At 43.2% G+C, this 22,207-nt stretch overlaps 2 protein-coding genes across 2 annotated transcripts; both read left to right on the top strand.

Annotated features, from left to right (window-relative positions):
- Positions 1-2,799: 2,799 nt before the first annotated feature.
- LOC114583273 (vomeronasal type-2 receptor 26-like) lies at positions 2,800-10,141 on the top strand. The gene is made up of 5 exons (XM_028704607.2): positions 2,800-3,060; positions 4,285-5,139; positions 5,973-6,200; positions 7,778-7,904; positions 9,231-10,141. Exons 1-5 carry the CDS (start codon positions 2,815-2,817, stop codon positions 10,139-10,141), a joined length of 2,367 nt encoding a protein of 788 aa, XP_028560440.2. The 5' UTR covers positions 2,800-2,814.
- A 4,769-nt stretch (positions 10,142-14,910) lies between these two features.
- On the top strand, positions 14,911-21,573 carry LOC114583275 (vomeronasal type-2 receptor 26-like). The gene is made up of 5 exons (XM_077918106.1): positions 14,911-15,168; positions 17,167-18,024; positions 19,207-19,434; positions 19,703-19,829; positions 20,663-21,573. The coding sequence occupies exons 1-5, from the start codon at positions 14,923-14,925 to the stop codon at positions 21,571-21,573; spliced, it is 2,370 nt and encodes a 789-aa protein (XP_077774232.1). The 5' UTR covers positions 14,911-14,922.
- Positions 21,574-22,207: the final 634 nt, after the last annotated feature.

The following is a 22,207-nucleotide window of genomic DNA, read 5'->3' as shown; positions in this document are numbered from 1 at the left end:
GAGATTAAAAACTGGAAAGATTTTAGTGTTTGTGTGTGTGTGTGGTAGAGTGGGGCGTTTGTGGGGTTGCAGTGTGAGTTGAGATACAAGAAGATTGTAGTGGGCTGGGCATGACTGTAGAATGTGCGTTTCCCTATGGCAGTTTCCCTGGTTTCCAAATGTACCCGTGGAGCCAAAATATTTGCGAGCCCTCATGTAATCATGCCCTACAGAGTGATCTTTCATAACTTAAAGACTAGCCACTGCACATTTCATCCAGGAGGTGGCTCCTTCTAGAACTTGTTTTCTGTAGACTTAATGGGACAGGAAACAGTAGCCTTTGAACCACATCAATCAATGAAGGTGTGTGCTCTGCAACAAGCCCAAATAGAGTGCATCAACAGTTTTCACCAAAATTTGAAAGTAATATGGGATATACTTTCTTAAAAACTGGAATAAAGAGATGGTTTTCAATGCTATGAAGGCTCTCATGGGATTACCTCAGGCAGAGTGGCCATGACTGCCCATTTAAGAAGGCTACAATCTGCCTCTTCAGGAGCCAGGGCTGCAATTTAGTAATCCCAGCCAAGAAATGGTTGGAGCAGGGAACAGCTGGTATCACCTGAGAGTAATGAAGAATTATTGGAGCTACTGAGCTTAAATAGTTCAGAGACAGCATTCAAGGGAGATTGGCTCTTAGGGGAAAGTGCAGAGGTTTGAGGGACAACCAACTCTTGCCTCATCTAAAGTTTATTTGTTTTCCAGCAGTAGTAGACAGGAAGCCCGACCAAGAGGCTTCGCTTAGTACCTCAACCTTCTGGAGAGAGGAAATGATGGGGCTGATTCACTAGATGTGACCATAAGGGGTGAGAAAGACTAAACCTGTTATGACTCAAGCCCCATAGCCTTGGAAAAGGGGTAAGAGGTTTCCATGGGGTTCTGGCCTCTGAGAGACCTACAAGTGCATTGTGACCAGACTAAACTTGGGGGGGGGTGTCTATAGCTTGCACTGAGGAAGGCAAGATAGAAGTCACTCAAAAGGCCAGGACATTTTTATGTTGTGTGTGCATTTGGATCTTTACTATCTGGGGAAGGTGGTATGAGGCTGTAAGCCAGGGCCATTGCTTCAGCAGAATGAGTGTATTCTTGTGGTCAATTGAGATTCAGGTTTGAGAATACTTCCTCCATCCCATGAATAATGAAGCCTTCAATATTCTACTCTCCCAGGACAGGCAGAAGCACTATTTAACTTGCTTTGGCAATTATCATTTGATTGGTTTAGAATTTGGCAGTTTCATAGGTCTCTTCAGGTACATCGTATATGCCAAGTTTCAGCTTGTACTTTTATAAGCTGTATAAATTTTTAGATATATAATGATCGTTGTCTTGTCAAGTTTGTTCATTTACACCTTAGCTATAGCTTCCACACAGTGTGCTGTGACTGGGGCTGCAAAGAAGTTTTTCTTAACTTTGCTGAGAGTTGATTATATTGGAGAAAGTGGTGATTATCTTCGTGATTATCCTGTAACCACCGTAATCACTATCCTCATGCAATTGTAGCGATATTTCATGCTATCAGAAAAACAGAAACAGATGATCCATGTGCTGAAATTGTCCTCTCCATCTATAAAGAGGAGTTTCAGAAAAAAATATTTTACACAGTTCTTTGGAAGGGTCCTGTTAAACAGATTTTTGACACTCCAGATTGGAATCAGTGAAACAGCTATGTCAATTTAACTCCTGGGAGAGCTGAGTGTTGTTTGGGAGTTCTATGTGGTTTAGGAATTCTGTGTATCTGTTAAAATGAATGTTTTGAACTGGGGAAGAGATCTGTCGGTAGCCAATTGGACATCATTGCTGCTGCTTCTTTTGTTGTTGGAGCTGCCTCAGATTGTCAGCAAGAACGCAAAGAACAGATTTGGTTGGCAGCCAAAGGTTAAAAATGACTTTGTAATTCCAGACAGTATTTTCATTGGTGAATTTGTTTCTTTTTTAATTCATTCTTTTGATGGACTCTCATATAATACATCTCCATCTCTGGAAAAGTCTTCCTAGTACGTGAAGCTTTTATGATTCAAAGTAGTCCAATTTAATAAAAGCCTAGTTTCTGCAACACGGGGATTTCCTTCGTTGTTGCTGTTATTCCATGCATGGAATTCCAATATTAACATCCTTGAAAATAAGGCAGTTCAAAACGTACAACCTGGGGGGAGATGACCAGCTGATGGAAAATGCTTAATTTTTTATATAAAAACAGAATGTTAAGGAGACAGCTAGACCACAGTTCTTCTGATTGATGTGCTGACTGAGGGATTTTCCTCAATCAGGTAAAGATTCACCTGTAATCTGAAACTATAAAGCCCAGACAATGGTTAACCATCTCTGTTTAGAATGGAAGAAACCTAAAAATGGATAGCCTGAACTTCTTTAGCAGCAGAAAGTGGGGGAAAGTATGCGAGTTTTTATCCATTCACTTGTTTAAAAATAGGTTGATTCATACGTACATATTTAGGGAGAGATTAAGTTGGTATCGGAGAAGCACAAGTAATAAAACGGTCCTCAAAGAGCAAATTGCTTTAGTTAGATAACGAGAGCTTTGTAGGAAGTGAAATGTGACAAAGAAACATAATGAGCCAACAATCTTTAAAAAGGTATGTAGATATTTCCTTCTACTTAACTCCACGCCTAGTGTTTCAAGAATAGCTTATAAGCTTATATAGGTCTACTGCATGTACATTAAATCAATGTACTTTTGACTACTGTATACTGGCATTTAAATGTCATTGCAGTCCATTGCCAAATTACTACCACCAAGTCCTTGCCTTTACATTTGCCATGAATGAGATCAACAAGAATGCCCACCTCTTACCCAACACAACACTGTCTTACATCTTCGCTAACAATGCTGACAATGAAATAGGATCCTGTACTGGGACTATGGACGTCCTTTTCAAAAGATGGAGCAGCCCCATTAACTACATCTGTGTCAAGGCATACAGGCTAATGGCCATCATTGGTGGGCTTGCGTCTCTTAACTCCAAGGAGATGCCCCACATCTTAAATATCTACAAGATGCCACAGGTGGGTCTGTCGATTTGGAACCTGGGTGCTGTATAGTGATTCTAGAAGAGAAAAGACTAGAAGGCCTCACCATTAAGCCAAGAGAGTTAAGTATATTAGGATGGGATGAGTGCTAGTGAAGCACCAAAGGGCACTCTTGGGTGAAGGGCAATAGAACTATCTTCTATTGCTGACAAACTGGGGAGGATTTTTGGTCTGGTATTTGGGGAGCTGGCATGTGCTCCCTGCTGAGTTCTGGTTGTGGGTATATGGGTGTGCAACTTAAGACTCATATGGAGCTTGATACCCACCAATTACCTATGGAGATTTGCCTCCCATCACATTCTTGATTGTGATGGAGCTATGTTAGGCTGGGTTTGCCCAGGGTCAGAGACAGGAGGCCTTTCCTCAGTTTCTCTGACCAAACTATAACTTTTTTGCACCGTTTCATGTGCATCATCAAGTTTCATTGAATAGATGTAACCTATGCCAGCGTATGGTCTCTTGAGTCTTCATCTGGGGAATGTGGGCAATAAATAGTCAGGCTTGTTTCATTTTTTTTCAAGAAGTCAACATCATGAAGCTATTTTTGCTCGACCTACCCCACCCCCAAAGATGGGAAATTTGCCCTTGAAAGGTGCACAATATAAAAGTGTACAGTGGTACCTTGGTTTTCGAGCGTCTTGGAAGCTGAATGTTTTGGTTTTCAAATGCCAAAAACCCAGAAGTAATTGCTTCTGTTTTCGAAAGTATAACGGCTTCTGTTGCATTATTTTTAATTTTCTCAATTGAAATTGCAGACTGCCCTTTGCGCTTTGGTTTTCAAACATTTTGGAAGCTGAACGGTCTTCCGGAACGGATTATATTCGAAAACCAAGGTACCACTGTATATGTAAAATTGTGTGCCATTGTTTTCTTACTCGAACCTGCAGTCATTCGTTCTCTCACACGTTCTTAACTCATTTCTGCATCTGCACTCCAAAGCAATAGTAGTATTATGGGCACAAATATGGAAGCTCATCCTTTCCCTCTATTAATTCTTACACCCCCCCAAATCCCCCCACAGTCCCCCCCTTTTAAAGAAGTTTATGCCTCTGATTCATGTCGTTGCTTTTTTACCTACCAGTAATCCTCCTCAGAGCTTTGTAGTGGAGAGTTAAAAACCTTTGCAGTATTTGAAATGAACGTAATCTTCTATCCTGCCATTGTTGTTAGGCCTAAAAAGATCATGGTCATTCTCCTTAGCTCTCTTATGGCTCCTTTGACCCTGCACTGAGCGATAAAACACAGTTCCCTTCTGTCTATCGGATGATGCCAAATGAACGTCCTCAGTATGTTGGGATTGTTCAGTTGCTTCAGTATTTTGGATGGACCTGGATTGGCCTTATTGCTTCAGATGATGACAGTGGAGAATCGCTGCTGAGGACTCTGACTCCTCAACTGCTGCTGAACAATATTTGTATTGCTTATAAGGAAATTATTTCAACACTGAAGATGCTCTGGGGCGGAAGAATGCAAATGCTGGAAATGGTGGAAAGAATAGGCAATATTCTAGAAACAATGAATGCCAATGTGATTGTTGTTCATGGGGGTTCACGATCTATGGCATTCTTACGAATGACACTCTATTCACATGAAAAAGTTGAAATGAAACCAAAAGAGAAGGTTTGGATTATAATGGCACAGTGGGATTTTGTATCTGTGTATCCCAGAGAGATATTCCCACTAAAATCCTTCAATGGCACCTTATCCTTTTCACTCCATGCTAATGATGTGCCAGAATATGAAGATTTTGTTGAGACTTTAAATCCTAATGAATCCACACTTTATTACATATATTGGTTCTGGGCCTATGCATTTCGGTGCTCCTTCCCCATATTTAAACTTTATGCACACACTGCAAACTGTACAGGAAAGGAGAGGTTGAGGAGCCTCCCTGGAGCTGTGTTTGAAATGGGGATGTCTGGTCAGAGCTACAGTATCTACAATGCGGTTTATGCTGTAGCACATGCTCTCCATGCCATGTTTTCTTCAAGAGCTAAGAAGAAGGCAAAGGGAGTTCGTGCCACATGGAACCTTTTGAACATTTATCCATGGCAGGTAGGATTCTCATGTCCATTTTTACTGTAATCCTTGGAAAGAAATGCCTTTCATTGGCTGGATTCCAGTTCCAGTTCTTTATTTCTGTGCAGCAATTTATTGAATTTCTTAGGGGTCAGATTTTGTTTATACGGCTCACCTTGAATTACCATTTTACATTAGGGTGGGCTTTTTCTTGCAAGAGTTTTGAACGTTGCCTAACATGGGGCATGAACCCACAACTCTGAGAGTAGCAGTCTCAGGGCTATCTCTGAGGAATGAAACTTGTGAGTAACTGAGCTTCCCCACCACTGTTTAGAACCATGAACCATGGCCTTTGCTCTCATACTCTTCCTACTGTTTGTTGCTGTTATTCCTTTGCCTTATAAGAACACCTAGACTAGCCACTGAGTTTGTATCTTTAGAATGTTATAATAAAAGTTCATTTCTTTACTCACAAGTAAATACCCCCATGGTTTGGTCTTGGGCAGGAGCCAGAAAAATGATAGTCGTACCTTGGATCCAGAATGCCTTGTGAGTCAAACGTTTTGGCTCCCAAACAATCGAAAACCGGAAGTGAGTGTTCCAGTTTGCGAATGTTCTTTGGAACCTGAATGTCCGACGTGGCTTCTGCAGCTTCCTGCAGCCAATCAGAAGCCGTGCCTTGGTTTCCAAACATTTTGGAAGTCGAACGGACTTCCGGAATGGATTCCGTTCAACTTCCGAGGTACCACTGTATTAGAGAGGAGAAAAGAGTTGCACTTCAATGGCACAAGAGAACAAATTTCAGGGAAGCCACACCCTGAATTTCCTACCATGTGCCTTGATTCATGTCCTTTCATTTTCCGATCTAGCTTCACTCCTTCCTAAAACACATCCGTTTTAACAATAATGCTGAGGAAGAAATATTTTTTGATGCAAATGGAGAATTGACAACTGGATATGATGTCATTAACACCATCACATTCCCCAATGAGTCCATCCATAAAGTCCGTGTGGGAAGGCTGAACCCACAGGCTACTGAAGGAAAACAATTTACCATCAATGGAAGTGCTGTTGTGTGGCATCACAAGTTTAAGCAGGTGGGAATAGCAATTACCTTCCTCAATATAGGTTTAGGGATGATCTGAAGACCAAATTCTTTCTGGTTCAGGTTTCACATATGTGTAAAACAATGTGAAACAAAACATGCCATGGGCCAGTCTCCTTTCTTTTGCAGGCCACTCTGTGCAGTTGGCCAGGTTGCCCACCTGTCAATCACTGATACCGCGATGACAACAGGTGAACCATTTTTCCTTTGCAGCACTTCTTAAACTGAAGACATGCTGCAAGCAAAGAACCAAAAAGACTGAAGCCCCATGTGAACTAACTACTGTCTGCAGTTCCTGATACTCCAGAGTTTAGCAAGATCAGTTGGGCTTGAAATCAAAGCCCATCAGCTGATCATCAATGATTTCAAGCCCCCATTTCAGCAGGGATCAGCTCCTTGGAGCTTCTGTGTGGAACCAAACGTTCACTGGGCACCAAATTTATCAGGTACTAAATGCATGCCCTGCACAGAGATGAGGGAGAAATTCAATTCAGCTCACGTTTATAGGTGACCTATTTCGTGGCAGTAGAGGCAGCAAAATATATTTTTTGTATTTTCTCTCTCTCTGTGTCTTCACTGTGTCAGTAAGGGATGTTTCCAGTTGTCAGGGGTCTTTAACACACTGGTCCATGTGTGGAGAATTTTGAGCACTCAGTGGCCCACTGTGAACAATTTCCTCGGCACTGTGCTGACAAACTCACTCAGATCCATTCTGACTTGGACACTTTAGTTGACACAGGTTCAGTGGATGTAGCTGGCCTCTGCTTGTCCAGTGTTAAGTTGTCCAAGTTTTCAACTTGGAAATGTGAGAGCCACCACATTCTTGCCCTTCCTGGCTCATCAAAAAGGCTAGCGGGGGGCTGGCTGGGTGGCCAATACCTCCTTACAACAAGGCAGGGTTCCCACATCCTTAACAGAAGCAGTTACAAGACCTCTACTGAGAAAGCTCTCCCTGAATTTCACTGTATTGGGGAATATCAACCTGTTTCAAATATCTCATTATGGAGCATGTGGTATCATCTCAGATTCTGGTGGAGACAGATTATCTAGATCCATTTCAATCTGGTTTCAGGATTGGTTATGTGACAGAGATGGTTTTGGCTACCTTGGTGGATGACTTATCCTGGGATTTGGACAGGGTGTGTGTGTCCCTGTTGGTTTTGTGGGACCTCTCAGTGGCTTTCCATACCACCAGCCTTGGTATCCTTCATGGTCATCTTCCTGGGATGGGACTTGGAGTTTTACATCTATCAATGTTTATTTGCTTTTTAATCATTTTCCTATGTTTTTAGCTGTTCTTCTTTTTATAGTCAAAACAAAAAAAATTCCTTCCAGTAGCACCTTAAAGACCAACTAAGTTAGTTCTTGGTATGAGCTTTCGTGTGCATGCACACTTCTTCAGATACTTCTTTTTATAGGTAAGCCATCTCAAGTCTCATCAGGGGAAAGATATATATAATGATAATGATACTGTGAAAAATCAAAAAATCAAATCTACCTGTGAAAACTAGGCACACAGGCCTGAAGTTCCCAACTAGTGGTCTTCACTCTAAATTCTTTGTTTCTTAGATCCAACCCCAATCCAGATGTGTTGAAAGTTGCCGTCCTGGACACAGCAAGATCGTGAGGCAGGGAGAACAGATTTGTTGCTATGATTGTGCTCAGTGCTCAGAAGGAATGGTTTCACACCTGGAGGGTAAGTAAAGATTTCAGAATTGCATTCAGATGAAAGTCCAGATGTTGGTAAAACAAATTTGCTCAAAATGCTGGTTTGCATGTGCATGTTCATCACTTAATATGCAAACATAATGTTAAGACTCTGTAAATGGACCAATTAAGATATAAGAACTTATGATGATGATTAAATAATAATAAAGACTCTCCTCCCCGAAGGGGAGGGGAGGGGTTGTGGTCGGGGCTCGAGCTCCGGCTAGCAGGGGGCGTGGCCCCCTGCTGCCCACTCACCTGGCTGGCGCTCACGCCCCCTCGGTGGCCATCCAACCGGGGGCCACGGTGGGGGCGTGTCCAGCAGCATTTTGCTGCAGCGCCAGCCTTCCCCCGGCCTCATTCTTCCTTCCTTCGCCCCTCACGAGTCACCCACCCTCCACTCCCTTTAGTTAGGGCTCGGGTTTTTTCGGCCTTGCTATGGACCTTAGGTTGGTCGCCCTGGTTGGCTGGGGGGCCTGGTAGGAATTTTTCCATTTGGCAATAGGCTAATTGGTTTTTTCGCCTACCTCGTAGCAATCGTCACAACTTTGTGGTATTGGTGGGTAGGTTAGGCATTGGAATAATGTGTTGCGCTGTGTGGAAGTGCTAGGTGTGGCCATCGCCTATGCCTTCAATTTTTAGGGGTATTCCGTTAAAGGAATCTGGGGGTCGTGTATTCCGTCCGATGCCTGCTTGGCGGGAGGCCTTGGCACGACCCTCGGTGACAGCAGGGGTGAGCCTATAGTCGGATTGGCATCGACAGGCTCCACCTACTGGTGAAGAACCCACTTGTTCCGATCCAATGCCTAAGCCAATACCTTTTAAATGCTGTAACCAATAAAGTTGTGGCCTTTTCCTAGCCCAATAACCTTATATCACGTGTCCTTGTGTCTTCATTTCACTTCACCGGGGTCGGGTCCTCGAACCACAATGTGCTTTTGTATCTCTTCGCTTGTAACTCTTTTCGCAGCTTCTGTTCACACATTAAGCTGAAATAGTTAAATATTTAAACACATAAATAGTTAAACACATGAAATAGTTAAACATAAATAAACTATTTCATGAGGTAACTTCTCATGAAACCTCCTGAATTTAACAGAAAAATATTTGCAATAAAGGCATGCAACTGTTTTTGGGGGGGAAATCAAAGAGTTGTAAGGTCAAAAGTTAAGTCAGAATGATCGAAATTTGGAATTTTAAAAATGTTTTATGGTTCTTTTTTCTTTTAAGAATCAAGAATTGAATTAACCAATATAACATCTTAGTTAAGAAAGTACATGTACTTCTTTTTACTATTAAACCTTAAAACTTTCAGATGAAGACCACTGTAACAAGTGCCCTGAGGACCAGCATCCAAACAAGAACCACGACCACTGCATTCCTAAGCATGTTGTCTATTTAGCTTATGGTGAACCCTTGGGAATAATTCTGGCTTCATTTGCCCTGTTCCTTTCTCTGATCACACTAGTGGTGATGTGGATCTTCATTCAAAACCAGGAGACTCCCATTGTCAAGGCCAACAACTGGAACATCACCTGCACCCTCCTCATTTCCCTATTGCTTTGCTTTCTGTGCTCCTTCCTATTCATTGGAGAGCCTGGGAAGATAACCTGCCTTCTCCGTCAAACAGTGTTTGGGATTGTCTTCTCCCTGGCAGTTTCTTGTGTGCTGGCAAAAACCATCACTGTGGTTCTGGCCTTCATGGCCACCAAGCCAGGAAACAGGATGAGGAAATGGGTGGGGAAGAGGCTGGCAGTGTCAGTCATCATCCTCTTTACTCTTATTCAACTTGGCATCTGTGCACTGTGGTTGGCAACCTCTCCTCCTTTCCCGGAGTTTGACATGCATTCACAGACTACCCAAATCATTGTGCAGTGCAATGAAGGATCAGCCGCCATGTTTTATACTGTGCTGGGCTACATGGGGCTCCTGGCCATCATCAGCTTCACTGTGGCTTTCTTTGCCCGGAAGCTGCCTGATACTTTCAACGAAGCCAAGCTTATCACCTTCAGTATGTTAGTGTTCTGCAGTGTTTGGCTGTCCTTTGTCCCCACCTACCTGAGCACCAAAGGAAAACTTATGGTGGCTGTGGAGATCTTCTCTATCTTGACTTCTAGCGCTGGGTTGCTGGGTTGCATCTTCCTACCCAAATTCTATATTATTATTCTGAGGCCTGAGCTGAACACCAGGGATCAGCTTGTGAGGAAACAATATTATGCTACCTGACTGATAATTCCAGTTTTCTTCATTTTCATGTGATGGTTATTTTTATATTAAGAATGTTAACTTATAGACCAGGTTGTGTCTACTTTTTTGTTTTTGAAGCACTTTGTGAAGTGTTAAACTTCCACTTTCCCCCTTTTACTTTGTTGCCTCATCTGCTTCCACTCTTAGCATCTAAAGTGTATGTGGGGATGGGGAAGACAAATTCGATCATGCTGTTTGAGAACTACTGTTTCTAATTCATAAGAAGCACACCTTTGCCTTTCTTATACATCCTAGGACATCCATATTAATAATCTGCAAACTTTCCTGAGCTTGATTAACAGTTGGATTCAGCTAATTGAACCTGTCAATGAATAAGAGAAAGTAGCAAAAGAACTTGTTTCTTTCATAAACCAAATCACATAGAAGATATATTCCATGTTTCACAATACTAGACCAATAGTTTTTTTTTTAAGTTATAGAAATGTTATGCTTCTTTTTACAGAATCTGGGTTTTATTACTCTACTTAGCTATAGGAGCATTCCTACCCTACTAAAAACCTAGCCTGCCCTCAGTTTCAGCACTGAACATTTCATTAGCAGACATGAATATGAGGAAGCGAAAGATGTTTTTCTTAACTTTGCTGAGAGGTGAGAATCTTGGAAAAGGTACTTACCTACCCTATAATTATCATAATCACAGTCCTCATGTAATTGTAGTGTGATCCCAAAACAATCAGAAAGAGAACAATAGATGTATCCACCTTAAATATTGGTGGAATGCTACTCCACATCTATAAAGGCGAGTCTAAAAACAACTTTTCACCCATAGCTCTTTGAAGCATTCTGTCAAATATGTTTGAAAATTAACTCGGATGAGGCTTTGAAGCATTCTTCTCCCTTGCCGCCCACCAAATACTCATGCTCTGTTTTTCTGTCACAATGAATATGACCAGCTGGGGGCAAGATTTTCTGGTAGCCAGATGGACCTCATTCCTGCTGCTCATTTTGCTGATGGAACTGCCTCAGGTTGTCAACAAGAATGTGCACAATGCAATGGGGCAGCAGCCAAAGCTTCGAAATGGGTTCAGCATCCCAGAGAATATTGTCATTGGTGAATTTGCTTCATTTCTAATTCATAGCCTTGAGGAGATTCCATTTAATACGACTCCAGATGAGGAAGTACATTCCACGTAAGTAAGACATCCAACTAAATAGCATAGTGTGAACACGGAATCAGAAGAGGATCGATGAAAAGAAGTCCTTATTGTGAAAGAACTATTGCTCTCCACCGGTAAAAATGATTCTAAATGTTCTTGTGGAAATCCAAACCCTTAATACAATTCTTTATCCAGAAAGGATGTGTGATAGATAGATAGATAGATAGATAGAGATAGAGATATAGATAGATAGATAGATAGATAGATAGAGAGATAGATAGATGATAGATAGATAGATGATAGATAGATAGATGATAGATAGATAGATGATAGATAGATGATAGATAGATAGATGATAGATAGATACAAACTCTATAGAAAGGACAGTGAAGGACCTACTAGAGATATTGTCACACTGTGAAAGAGGACAAAGCACAACAATCTAGAAGTCCCAAAAGGGGCAGACTCCTCCACAGAATTTTTGGGAATAGTGATATTGGACCCCAAATGTAATTTAGTACAATGAACATGCTATCACCCCTTTCTCCTTTACATTTACATGCATAATCTACTTATTCTATACATGTTCGTATCCTCTGTATAATAGTTGACTTCCCCCTACCTCTTAACAGCTTCTCTCTTTATTTCATTTTCTTTTGTACTGTGTTCTAGTATACTTTCGACCTTCTATTTATATAGGATATCTCCTCTAATTGTCTTTTATTTTGTGAAATTTACTCTGGACACATCCAAGTTTTGATTTGGGAACCATGTTTACACATATAATTTTTAAAATAATCCCATTCTTTTTTAACCCTTAAGTTTGAGTGATTTCTTATTGCTTCGGTCATTTTGGCTAGCTCAACATATTCACACAATTTCATTTGCCACTCTTCCTTAGTTGGTATCAAATCCCCTTTCCAGCATTTGGCAATTAATACTCTAGCCGTACTTGTTGCGTATAGAAATACTCTTTTGCTTCTCTTGGGGTGTTTATTGTCATAATGCCCAGTAAAAAGGTCTCTGAGCTCTTAGAGAATGTTTGTCTGAGCATTTTCTTTAATTCTTCATAGAACGTGTCCCAGAATTTTTAAATTTGGGGACAGGTCCACCACATATGAAATAGAATTCCTTCCCCCTGCTTACACGTCCAACATGTGTTCTTGTTGTTTTTATATATTTTAGCCAATTTACTAGGAGTCAAGAACCACCTATAAATCATTTTCATAAAATTTTCCTTTGTCAAATAACACACTGTGAATTTTAAATCTATTTTTCATAATTTCCCCCAGTCTTTCATTAAAACAGAATATCACTTCTCGGCCTTATGGCTAAGATCAAGTGTAGAAAATAAAAGTCTTGTCCAAATGAGAATGAACAAGAACACAATTTTTGACAAAAGAAATGCAATAAGTCAATAAAGGATTCTTCAAATGAATTTGAAGAGCACATTTTATTAAATATTATTTGGAAGAGACTGGCTAGAGTGGGTGAATGATCCATTGGATAACGAGTTAGTCAATGGTATGCAAAAGCAGCATAAGGAGCTGAATGAATTATTTGCATCTTCCCAGTAGAATATCTAGGGCACAGGGGGCACCAGCTCTTAGGGGCTGAGCCCTTTTGCATCCCCCTATATTTTGGGGGTAGGGACATGGGTGGCGCTGTGGGCTAAACCACAGAGCCTAGGACTTGCTGATCAGAAGTCGTGGTTCAAATCCCTGCGACAGGGTGAGCTCCCGTTGCTCGGTCCCTGCTCCTGCCAACCTAGCAGTTTGAAAGCCCGTCAAAGTGCAAGTAGATAAATAGGTAAATGAGGCGGGAAGATAAATGGCGTTTCCATGTGCTGCTCTGGCTCACCAGATGTGGCTTAGTCATGCTGGCCACATGACCCGGAAGCTGTACGCCGGCTCCCTTGGCCAGTAAAGCGAGATGAGTGCCGCAAACCCAGAGTCGGTCATGACTGGACCTAATGGTCAGGGGTCCCTTTACCTTGTTACCTAGGTAACAATCCTACATAAGGGGAGTCGTCCTTGGTAAGCTGGCACAGCCAGACTCCCATAATTTTACTCTTCAGAAGTTCACTCCCCAAATTTCTTATCTTTGGTATTTCCAGCAACCGAGCTATGTGTCTTTTAAGAACTATTATGAACCAAGGTTTTTAAAGAACTCCAATATGTCATTCAGTTGAGGCTTTTTATAGCTTTCTCATGCAAAGCATATTTTGGGGGCCCTTGGGGTCCACCCACACCTCTACTGTTGCTGGTAGCATATCTCTGAATACAAGTTTCTAGGAACCACAGGTGGGGAGAGTGTTGCTGTGCTCAGGTGTCCTTTACAACTTCCCATACACGGACTGTGAGAACAGGATGCCGGACTAGGTGGGTCATTGGCCTGACCTATCAGGCTCTTTTGCTATCATTTTTAGGTTAAAAAAAAAGAATATAAAATCACACATTCGGGAAGTGAGAGGAAGTATATGTGCCTTTATTATTCACTTAGTCATAAACTAGATAGTGGAGATGGATCAAGTGATGCAAGGAGAGAGAGAGCCACTTCAAAGAAGATTGCACCACTCTCAGAGAAAACAGCAAATAAATTACAGTCCTAACAGGTATTAGAATGGAAGATAGTGAAGTGGCAAAAGCCCTTACAAGGCTAATGATATGTAAGACTGAATAGCTCAGTTGGTTAGGGAGCATAGTGCTGATAACATCAAAGTTGCAGGTTCGATCCCCATGTGGGACAACTGCATATTCCTGCATTACAGAGGAACTCTGCATTTCTGTGATTCTATGACTGCCATGAGGGATGCGGGTGGTGCTGTGGTCTAAACCACAGAGCCTAGGGCTTGCTGATCAGAAGGTTGGTGATTCGAATCCCCGTGACGTGGTGAGCTCCCGTTGCTCAGTCCCAGCTCCTGCCAACCTAGTAATTTGAAAGCACATCAAAGTGCAAGTAGATAAATAGGTACCGCTCCGGCGGGAAGGTAAGCAGCGTTTCTGTGCTCTGCTCTGGTTCGTCAGAAGCGGCTTAGTCCTGCTGGCACATGACCCAGAAGCTGTACGCCTGCTCCCTCAGCCAGTAAAGCGAGATGAGCACTGCAATCCTAGAGTCGGTCACGACTGGACCTAATGGTCAGGTGTCCCTTTACCTTTAGGGCTGCCATACATCTGGGGCACAACAACTTTTGTGTCTGGATTTTCACTCTTTGAAACATGGCAACCCTAACTTATAGAGATAATTCCCACAGAACAACCCTGTGCCCTGTACAGTGGTACCTCAGGTTACATACGCTTCAGGTTACAGACTCCGCTAACCCAGAAATAGTACCTCGGGTTAAGAACTTTGCTTCAGGATGAGAACAGAAATCGTGCTCTGGCGGCGTGGTGGCAGCAGGAGGCCCCATTAGCTAAAGTGGTGCTTCTGGTTAAGAACAGTTTCAGGTTAAGAACGGACCTCCGGAACAAATTAAGTACTTAACCCGAGGTACCACTGTACTTCAAGAACAGCTTCCAATGGTCAATAAGTCTGCTCTGTACATTAAATCATTGGATATGCAACAGCCCTAAGTCTATATTGAAATATCATTGCAGTATAATACACAATTACTACCATCAAGTCCTTGCCTTCATTTTGGCCATGAATGAGATCAACAATAACGACCACCTCTTGCCTAACACAACATTATCATCCATCATCACTCATACTGTTCTCAATGAAGCGGGATCCTGTTCTGGGACCGTGGAACTCCTTTTCCAAAATCAGGGGAACCCCATTAACTACATCTGTGACAAGACATACAAACTAATGGCCATCATTGGAGGGCTCACCTCTCATAATTCTAAGCAGATGCCCCACATCTTAAATATCTATAAGATGCCGCAGGTGTGTACTGTATACATAGGTGCAACCAGTAGGAGTATTTAGTGGAACATGCACATTTGTGTACCCATGACCTTCCTTGTGTTTAGCACAGGGACTAACTTGACCCTATGGGGAAATGCGTGCAATAGAAGCTGGGTTCCAGAAGGCCTCACTATCAACCCACGTGAATGAACTGGAGGAAATGTACACTGTGACATCAGAAGCCGTTTTGAGTGGTTTGGCCAGCACCATATCATTAAAGGCCAGAACAACCCTGGATTGAATCAGTCCAGTTAATCTGCACTCATTTTCTTCCTTCTCCATTCCCCCTCCAGTTTAACATTTTCTCCCTAAGTTATAATAATCAATAGTAAGTTGTAATAAGAAATCTTCTGAATTTTTATATAAAAAGTCAGGTTCACAATGCTCTTCTCACATATGGGGCAAGACAGTTTGACACCAATTCTGGCCCAACTGCACTGGCTGCAAATTAGCTAAACTCAAGGTGCCGAACTCAAGGTGCTGGTTTTGACCTATAAAGCCTTAAATGGCTCAGAACCGCAATACCTCAAGGACCGCCTCTTTGTATCGACACAAAGCCTGTGCTCATCATCTGAGGGCCTTTGTAAGTTGCCCCCCCCCCCAGGAGACATCTGACAGGTGGCAACACGAGAATGGGCCTTTTCTGGTGTGGCTCCCTTCTTGTGAAATGTTCTCCCCAAGGAGTCTTGCCTGATGCCTTCATTACATCTCTTTAGGCACCAGGCGAAAACATTCCTCTTCTCCCAGGCATTTAGCTAATTAAACAACCTACGGCCTTTAAAACTGGGATGGGTATTGTTTTTGTTTGTCGTCATGGTACACATTTTTGTGTTTTTATCTTGTAAACCACCCTGTACTCTTTGGATGAAGTGTAGTATAAAAATTTAATAAATAACAAGGAATAGAACTGGAAGCCTTTTGTTAACTTTTCTTTTTAAAATATGCCCTGTATAAAAGTGTCGGCATGTACCGCATTTTTCGCCCTATAGGACGCACTTTCCCCCCTCCAAAAATCAAGGGGAAATCTGGGTGCGTCCTATGGGGCGAATGCAGGCTTTCCCTGAAGCTTGGAGAGCGAGAGGGGTCGGTGCGCACCCTGCGGGGAACTCCTGCAGGGCTCCCCACACTGCGGATGTCTGTCCGGTGGGCGGGGCGCTCTGCTTGAGGGCGCCCCACCCACCGGGCGGCAGGCTGCTATTCGCAGCCTAGACAGCCCTGCGGGACCTCCCGCAGGGCTGTCTAGGCTGCGGATAGCAGCCTGCTTCCCGGAGCATCGGGCGCCCTGAAAGCAGAGTGCCCGGCGCTTCGGGAAGACATCCGCAGCCTAGGCAGCCCTGCGGGAGGTCCCGCAGGGCTGTCTAGGCTGCGGATAGCAGCCTGCCGCCCGTTGGGCGGGGCGCCCTCAAGCAGAGCGCCCCGCCTGCCGGACAGACATCCGCAGCGTGGGGAGCCCTGTAGGAGTTCCCCGCAGGGCTCCCCACGCTGCGGATAGCAGCCTGCCGCCTGGCGGGCGGGGCGCCCTCAAGCAGAGCGCCCCGCCGGACAGACATCGGCCAGCCCCACAAGCTCGGGGGACAGCAGGGAGGCGCAGCGCCGCCATCCCGCTGTTCCTTGACCTGGTTCGGTTTCCCCGACCTGCTTTTGGGGGGGAAATAAAGGGGGGGGGGAATTTCCCTTTATTTCCCCCCCAAAAAACTAGGTGCGTCCTATGGGGCGGAGCGTCCTATGGGACGAAAAATATGGTATATATGCTCTCCCTCTCCCTCTCTCCCTCTCCCCCCGGCCCACCTAATTTATGTGTTTCTTTAATCAGCTCAGTAATCATGTCTAGTTTGTGGGATTGGAGAGTTTATAAGTCCCTGCAATATTTGTATCAAATATAAAATGACCTCAACGTTCTTCCTGCCAGATCACCAAAGGAAAAATCTGAATTTTTGGTTAGGTCTAAGAAAAAAATGTGTTGCTCCTGTTTTTTAGCTCAGCTATAAATCCTTCGACCCTGCACTGAGCGATAAAACACAGTTCCCTTTTGTCTATCGGATGATGCCAAATGAACGTCCTCAGTATGTTGGGATTGTTCAGCTGCTTCAGCATTTTGGATGGACTTGGATTGGCCTTATTATTTCAGATGACGACATTGGAGAAATACTGTTGAGGACTCTCATGCCTTGGCTGTACCAGAACAATATTTGTGTGGCTTTTAAGGAAGTTATTCCAACGCCGAAGGAGGTCTTTGATAAAGCACTGCTGACAAATAAGAACTTGGCTAGAATAAGCAGAATTCTCTTTTCGGCTGTAACCAAGGTGATTCTCGTTCACGGGGAGTCACGGACTATGGAGAGCTTACGAATGGTTCTATATGTGCATGAATTACATGAAAGGAAGCCAGAAGAGAGGGTTTGGATCATAACAGCTCAGTGGGATTTCACAACGGTGCCAGTTAAGTATGCATTCACACCAAAAACCTTCAATGGCACCTTGTCCTTCACACGCCACACAAATTATATGGCAAAATATGAAGAGTTCCTTGAGACTGTACATCCTAATCAATCTACACTTTATTACATCCATCATTTCTGGTCTGTCTCATTTATGTGTGCATTTCCCTCACTGGGCATTGTTGCAGAAGACATAAAAAACTGTACTGGAAAAGAAACCTTGAAGAGCCTCTCTGGATTGGTTTTTGAAATGGGAATGTCTGGTCAGAGCTACAGTATTTACAATGCAGTTTACGCTGTTGCACATGCTCTCCACGCCATGTTTTCGTCAAGATCTAGGCAGAAGGCAACACTCAATGGTGCCACAGGAAATGGCTCAAATGTTTACCCATGGCAGGTAAGAAATTCTTGCCCACCTCTACTTAATATATGACCATGAATGCTGGATTCAGGTTTATTACTTAGCAGTTGACTGAATTTGATTCAGCAACAACACATATACAAATACTGAGCTTGCCCTGATGAACCATATTGATTTAAGATGCTGTGTTTCTTCACAGAATTTTGAAATGTTCTCTGCTAGCTTTCCCCAACCTGGTATTACCCAAATGTTGTTGACTACAGTTTCCTCCCCCCCCCCCCAAAATGACCAACGGTCAGGAATGATGTGGCCTGAAGTCCAAGGCATCTGGAACTGACAAAGTTCAGGGAGGTTATAAAGGTTGTGAACGAAGCATATTCAACATGGGTCTCATATCTTGTTATGGCAACCATGAAAATTGAGAAAATATTTTATTCCATTAACTCTATATCCCCCACACAATAGTAAGAAGGAGCTAGTTGAGTATGATATTAGAGTGACAAAGTGATTTTCCACACTTCTTCTTGTCCCGCTGCTGTTCTGCTGCTTCCCCCGGGGGAAAACCCTTCCTTTGCACTCAACTGGAGCACAACAAAAAGTGGGTTTTCCCTGGGAAAGAAGTGAGGCAAGAGGAGAATGGCTCAGATCTGTGCCTAGGAAGTGTAAGGTAAAGGTAAAGGACCCCAGGATGGTTAAGTCCAGTCAAAAGCGACTATGGGTCCACAGCGCTCATCTCGCTTTCAGGCCAAGGGAGCCGGTGTTTGTCCACAGGCAGCTTTCCAGGCCATGTGGCTAGCATGACTAAACTGCTTCTGGTGCAAAGGAATACCATGACAAAAACCAGAGCGCATGGAAACACCATTTACCTTCCCGCCAGAGCGGTACCTATTTATCTACTTGAACTGGTGTGCTTTCGAACTGCTAGGTTGGTAGGAGCTGGGACAGAGTGACAGGAGCTCACCCCATCACTCAGATTCGAACTGCCGACCTTCTGATCAGCAAGCCCAAGAGGCTCCATGGTTTAGACCACAGCACCACCCACGTCCCTTGCCCAGGAAGTGTAGGTCAAGTGGAAACACACAGACCCACACTTTCAAGGAATGGGATAAGTGGAAGTGTCTACAAGCCCCAAACAAGAAAGTAAATTTCAGGTAAATCACAGTAACTGTTACTGCAATTGGCTTCTGTTCATGTCCTTTTCTTCTCCAATCTACGTAGCTTCACTCCTTCCTGAAACACATCCGTTTTAACAACAGTGCTGGAGAAGAATTTTTTTTTGATGAAAATGGAGACTGGGCAACAGGATATGATATCGTCAATACTGTCACATTCCCCAATTTCTCCATACACAGAGTTCGCGTTGGAAGACTTGATCCAAAGGCTCCTGAAGGAAAGAAGTTCACCATCAATGGAAGTGCTGTTGTGTGGAATCACAAGTTTAACCAGGTGGGCAACACAGATATTCTCCAGAACAATAGATTCTGAACAAATCCTGCCTGCCCCTGGTTCCACACAGGATAGTGTAAAGTCCAACCTGTTTTGGTTCCATGCAGGTATTTCAGGAGGAATCTGCAGAAATCCAGGAGAGGGGATGAGGAGGTGTATGGACTGGCCAATCTTTATACATTCATGTTGGGCCTTCAGTAGCCCTGTGGGCTGGCAGTTCAATACCAATTGTTTATACTTTAAATTCTTTCTTTCTGGATATTCTTAGATCACACCACAATCCACATGTGTTGAGAGTTGCCACCCTGGACAAAGCAAGATGGCACGGCAGGAGGAACAGATTTGTTGTTATGATTGTCCTCAGTGCTCTGAAGGCATGATTTCAGCCTTGACAGGTAAGTAGAGACTGCACAGTTACATGGGTAATGCTAATCCAGGTGTCTGTAAAATAAATGTTCTCAAAGGCCCATGACTCTGATGTGTGAATGGGCCATTGCAGATAGAAGTCCTTAGAAAGGGGATTCCTTAGAAAGGGGATTCCTTTGTTTTATCATATTATCATAAAAAAAGGGGAAGGGCTTCTGTTCTTCTTGTCCAAGAGAAATGTTACCGAGGCCATATTTCATGCCACACCATGAAACAGTTGTTGCTGAAGAAGATCCATGCACATTTTCAACGATTAAGATTTATAATCTTAAGCCCTTCACGGCCTAGGACCCTCGTACCTACGGGACCGCCTCTCCTGGTATGCCTCATGGAGAGCCTCAAGGTCCATAAATAGCAACACCCTAGTGGTCCCAGGCCCTAAGGAAGTCAGATTAGCCTCAACCAGAGCCAGGGCCTTTTCAACACTGGCTCCGGCCTGGTGGAACGCTCTGCCTCATGAGACCAGGGCCCTGCAGGATCTGATTTCTTTCCGCAGGGCCTGTAAGGCAGAGTTGTTCCACCTGGCCTTTGGCTTGGAGCCAGTTTGATTCCCCCCCCTCTTTCTTTTTCCTTTCTCCTCCTGTGATGAGGCTGCATTTTAATATTTTAATGTTTCAATATTTTAATGTTGTATTTTAATCTTGTTTTTAAGTTGTATTCATTCAACTTGTTTTAATTATTGCTTGTTTGCCGCCCTGAGCCCGGCCTTGGCTGGGGAGGGCGGGGTATAAATAAAAATTATTATTATTATTATTATTATTATTATTATTATTATTATTATTATTATTATTATTACTTTCAGATGCAGACCACTGTAACACGTGCCCTGAGGATCAACATCCAAATAGAAATCAGGATGGCTGTATCGCTAAAACTATAAGTTTTCTATCATATAGAGAGACCTTGGGAATAATTCTGGCTTCATTTGCACTTTCCCTTTTTCTAATCACACTTGTGGTGATGTGGATCTTCATTCAACACCAGGAGACTCCCATCGTCAAGGCCAACAACTGGAACATCACCTGCACCCTCCTCACTTCCCTGTTGCTTTGCTTTCTCTGCTCCCTCTTATTCATTGGGGAGCCTGGGAAGGTGACCTGCCTTCTCCGTCAAACCATGTTTGGAATCATCTTCTCCCTGGCTGTTTCTTGTGTGTTGGCGAAAACCATCACTGTGGTTCTGGCCTTCATGGCCACCAAGCCAGGAAACAGGATGAGGAAATGGGTGGGGAAGAGGCTGGCAGTGTCAGTCATCATCCTTTGCACTCTTATTCAAACTGGCATCTGTGCACTGTGGTTGGCAACCTCTCCTCCCTTCCCGGAGTTTGACATGCATTCACAGACTACCCAAATCATTGTGCAGTGCAATGAAGGATCAGCCGCCATGTTTTATACTGTCCTGGGCTACATGGGGCTCCTGGCCATCATCAGCTTCACTGTGGCTTTCTTGGCCCGGAAGCTGCCTGATACTTTCAATGAAGCCAAGCTGATTACCTTCAGCATGCTGGTCTTCTGCAGTGTTTGGCTGTCCTTTGTCCCCACCTACCTGAGCACCAAAGGAAAATATATGGTGGCTGTGGAGATCTTCTCTATCTTGACTTCTAGCGCTGGGTTGCTGGGTTGCATCTTCTTCCCCAAATTCTATATCATTGTTCTGAGGCCTGAGCTGAACACCAGGGATCAGCTTGTGAGAAAAAAGAACTGTGAAATTTGATAGGTTTCCTCCTTGCTTTTTGTAGCTTATTTCCCACTCCCTTTTCTGGTTGTTTTGTCTTTTTAAAACAAAATCGAAATACATGCAATGCCTTCTTTTATGTTTGGAAAGTGCTTCCAATGATGTAAAATTCCAGCCAGTTTGGCTTTTACTCAGTTTACTCATCTAGTAGTTTGTTTATAAGCCACTTTTTTTGAAAATGTGCTTATTTATTTATAAAAGTATTTATATTTCACTATGTCATAAATAAATATCAAAGTTGCTTACAACAACCCAATAAAACTATGTACAAATTTATGATCTGAGATGATAAACTAATCGTTATGGAAATATAATTTCTTAATTGAATGCAAGAGCCTGGTGGCATAAAAAGTTTTCAGCAGGCATTTAAAGGGTGAAACAGAAGGTGCCTGCTGAATCTGCATCACCAGAGCTTTCCACAAGTTTGGGATAATAACACTAAAGGCTCTGTCACATGTACCCATAATAATACTAATGCCTAAATATCAGCACATAATTAGCTATCAGCCAGCCAGACCCCAGTACAAAAAGCCCCCACTTATAATCCCAGTTTATATTAGCTATTACAAACCGGAGAGGGGTGCTTTTGGAATTGTAAAGTTCTGCTTAATTG

This window comes from Podarcis muralis, chromosome 13 (assembly GCF_964188315.1).
Source record: "Podarcis muralis chromosome 13, rPodMur119.hap1.1, whole genome shotgun sequence".
NCBI lineage: Eukaryota > Metazoa > Chordata > Lepidosauria > Squamata > Lacertidae > Podarcis > Podarcis muralis.
Note: the sequence above shows the minus strand (reverse complement) of the source record. Positions and strands in the feature narration are given on the sequence as shown.

Excerpts from the sequence above, each read along its gene's own strand:
- LOC114583273 (XM_028704607.2), top strand. The coding sequence starts at position 2,815 with ATGAATGAGATCAACAAGAATGCCCACCTCTTACCCAACACAACACTG. Across the intron at positions 5,140-5,972 it reads TGAACATTTATCCATGGCAG|CTTCACTCCTTCCTAAAACA; the intron begins GTAGGATTCTCA and ends TTTCCGATCTAG. Across the intron at positions 7,905-9,230 it reads AATGGTTTCACACCTGGAGG|ATGAAGACCACTGTAACAAG; the intron begins GTAAGTAAAGAT and ends TAAAACTTTCAG.
- LOC114583275 (XM_077918106.1), top strand. The coding sequence starts at position 14,923 with ATGAATGAGATCAACAATAACGACCACCTCTTGCCTAACACAACATTA. Across the intron at positions 18,025-19,206 it reads CAAATGTTTACCCATGGCAG|CTTCACTCCTTCCTGAAACA; the intron begins GTAAGAAATTCT and ends CAATCTACGTAG. Across the intron at positions 19,435-19,702 it reads GGAATCACAAGTTTAACCAG|ATCACACCACAATCCACATG; the intron begins GTGGGCAACACA and ends GGATATTCTTAG.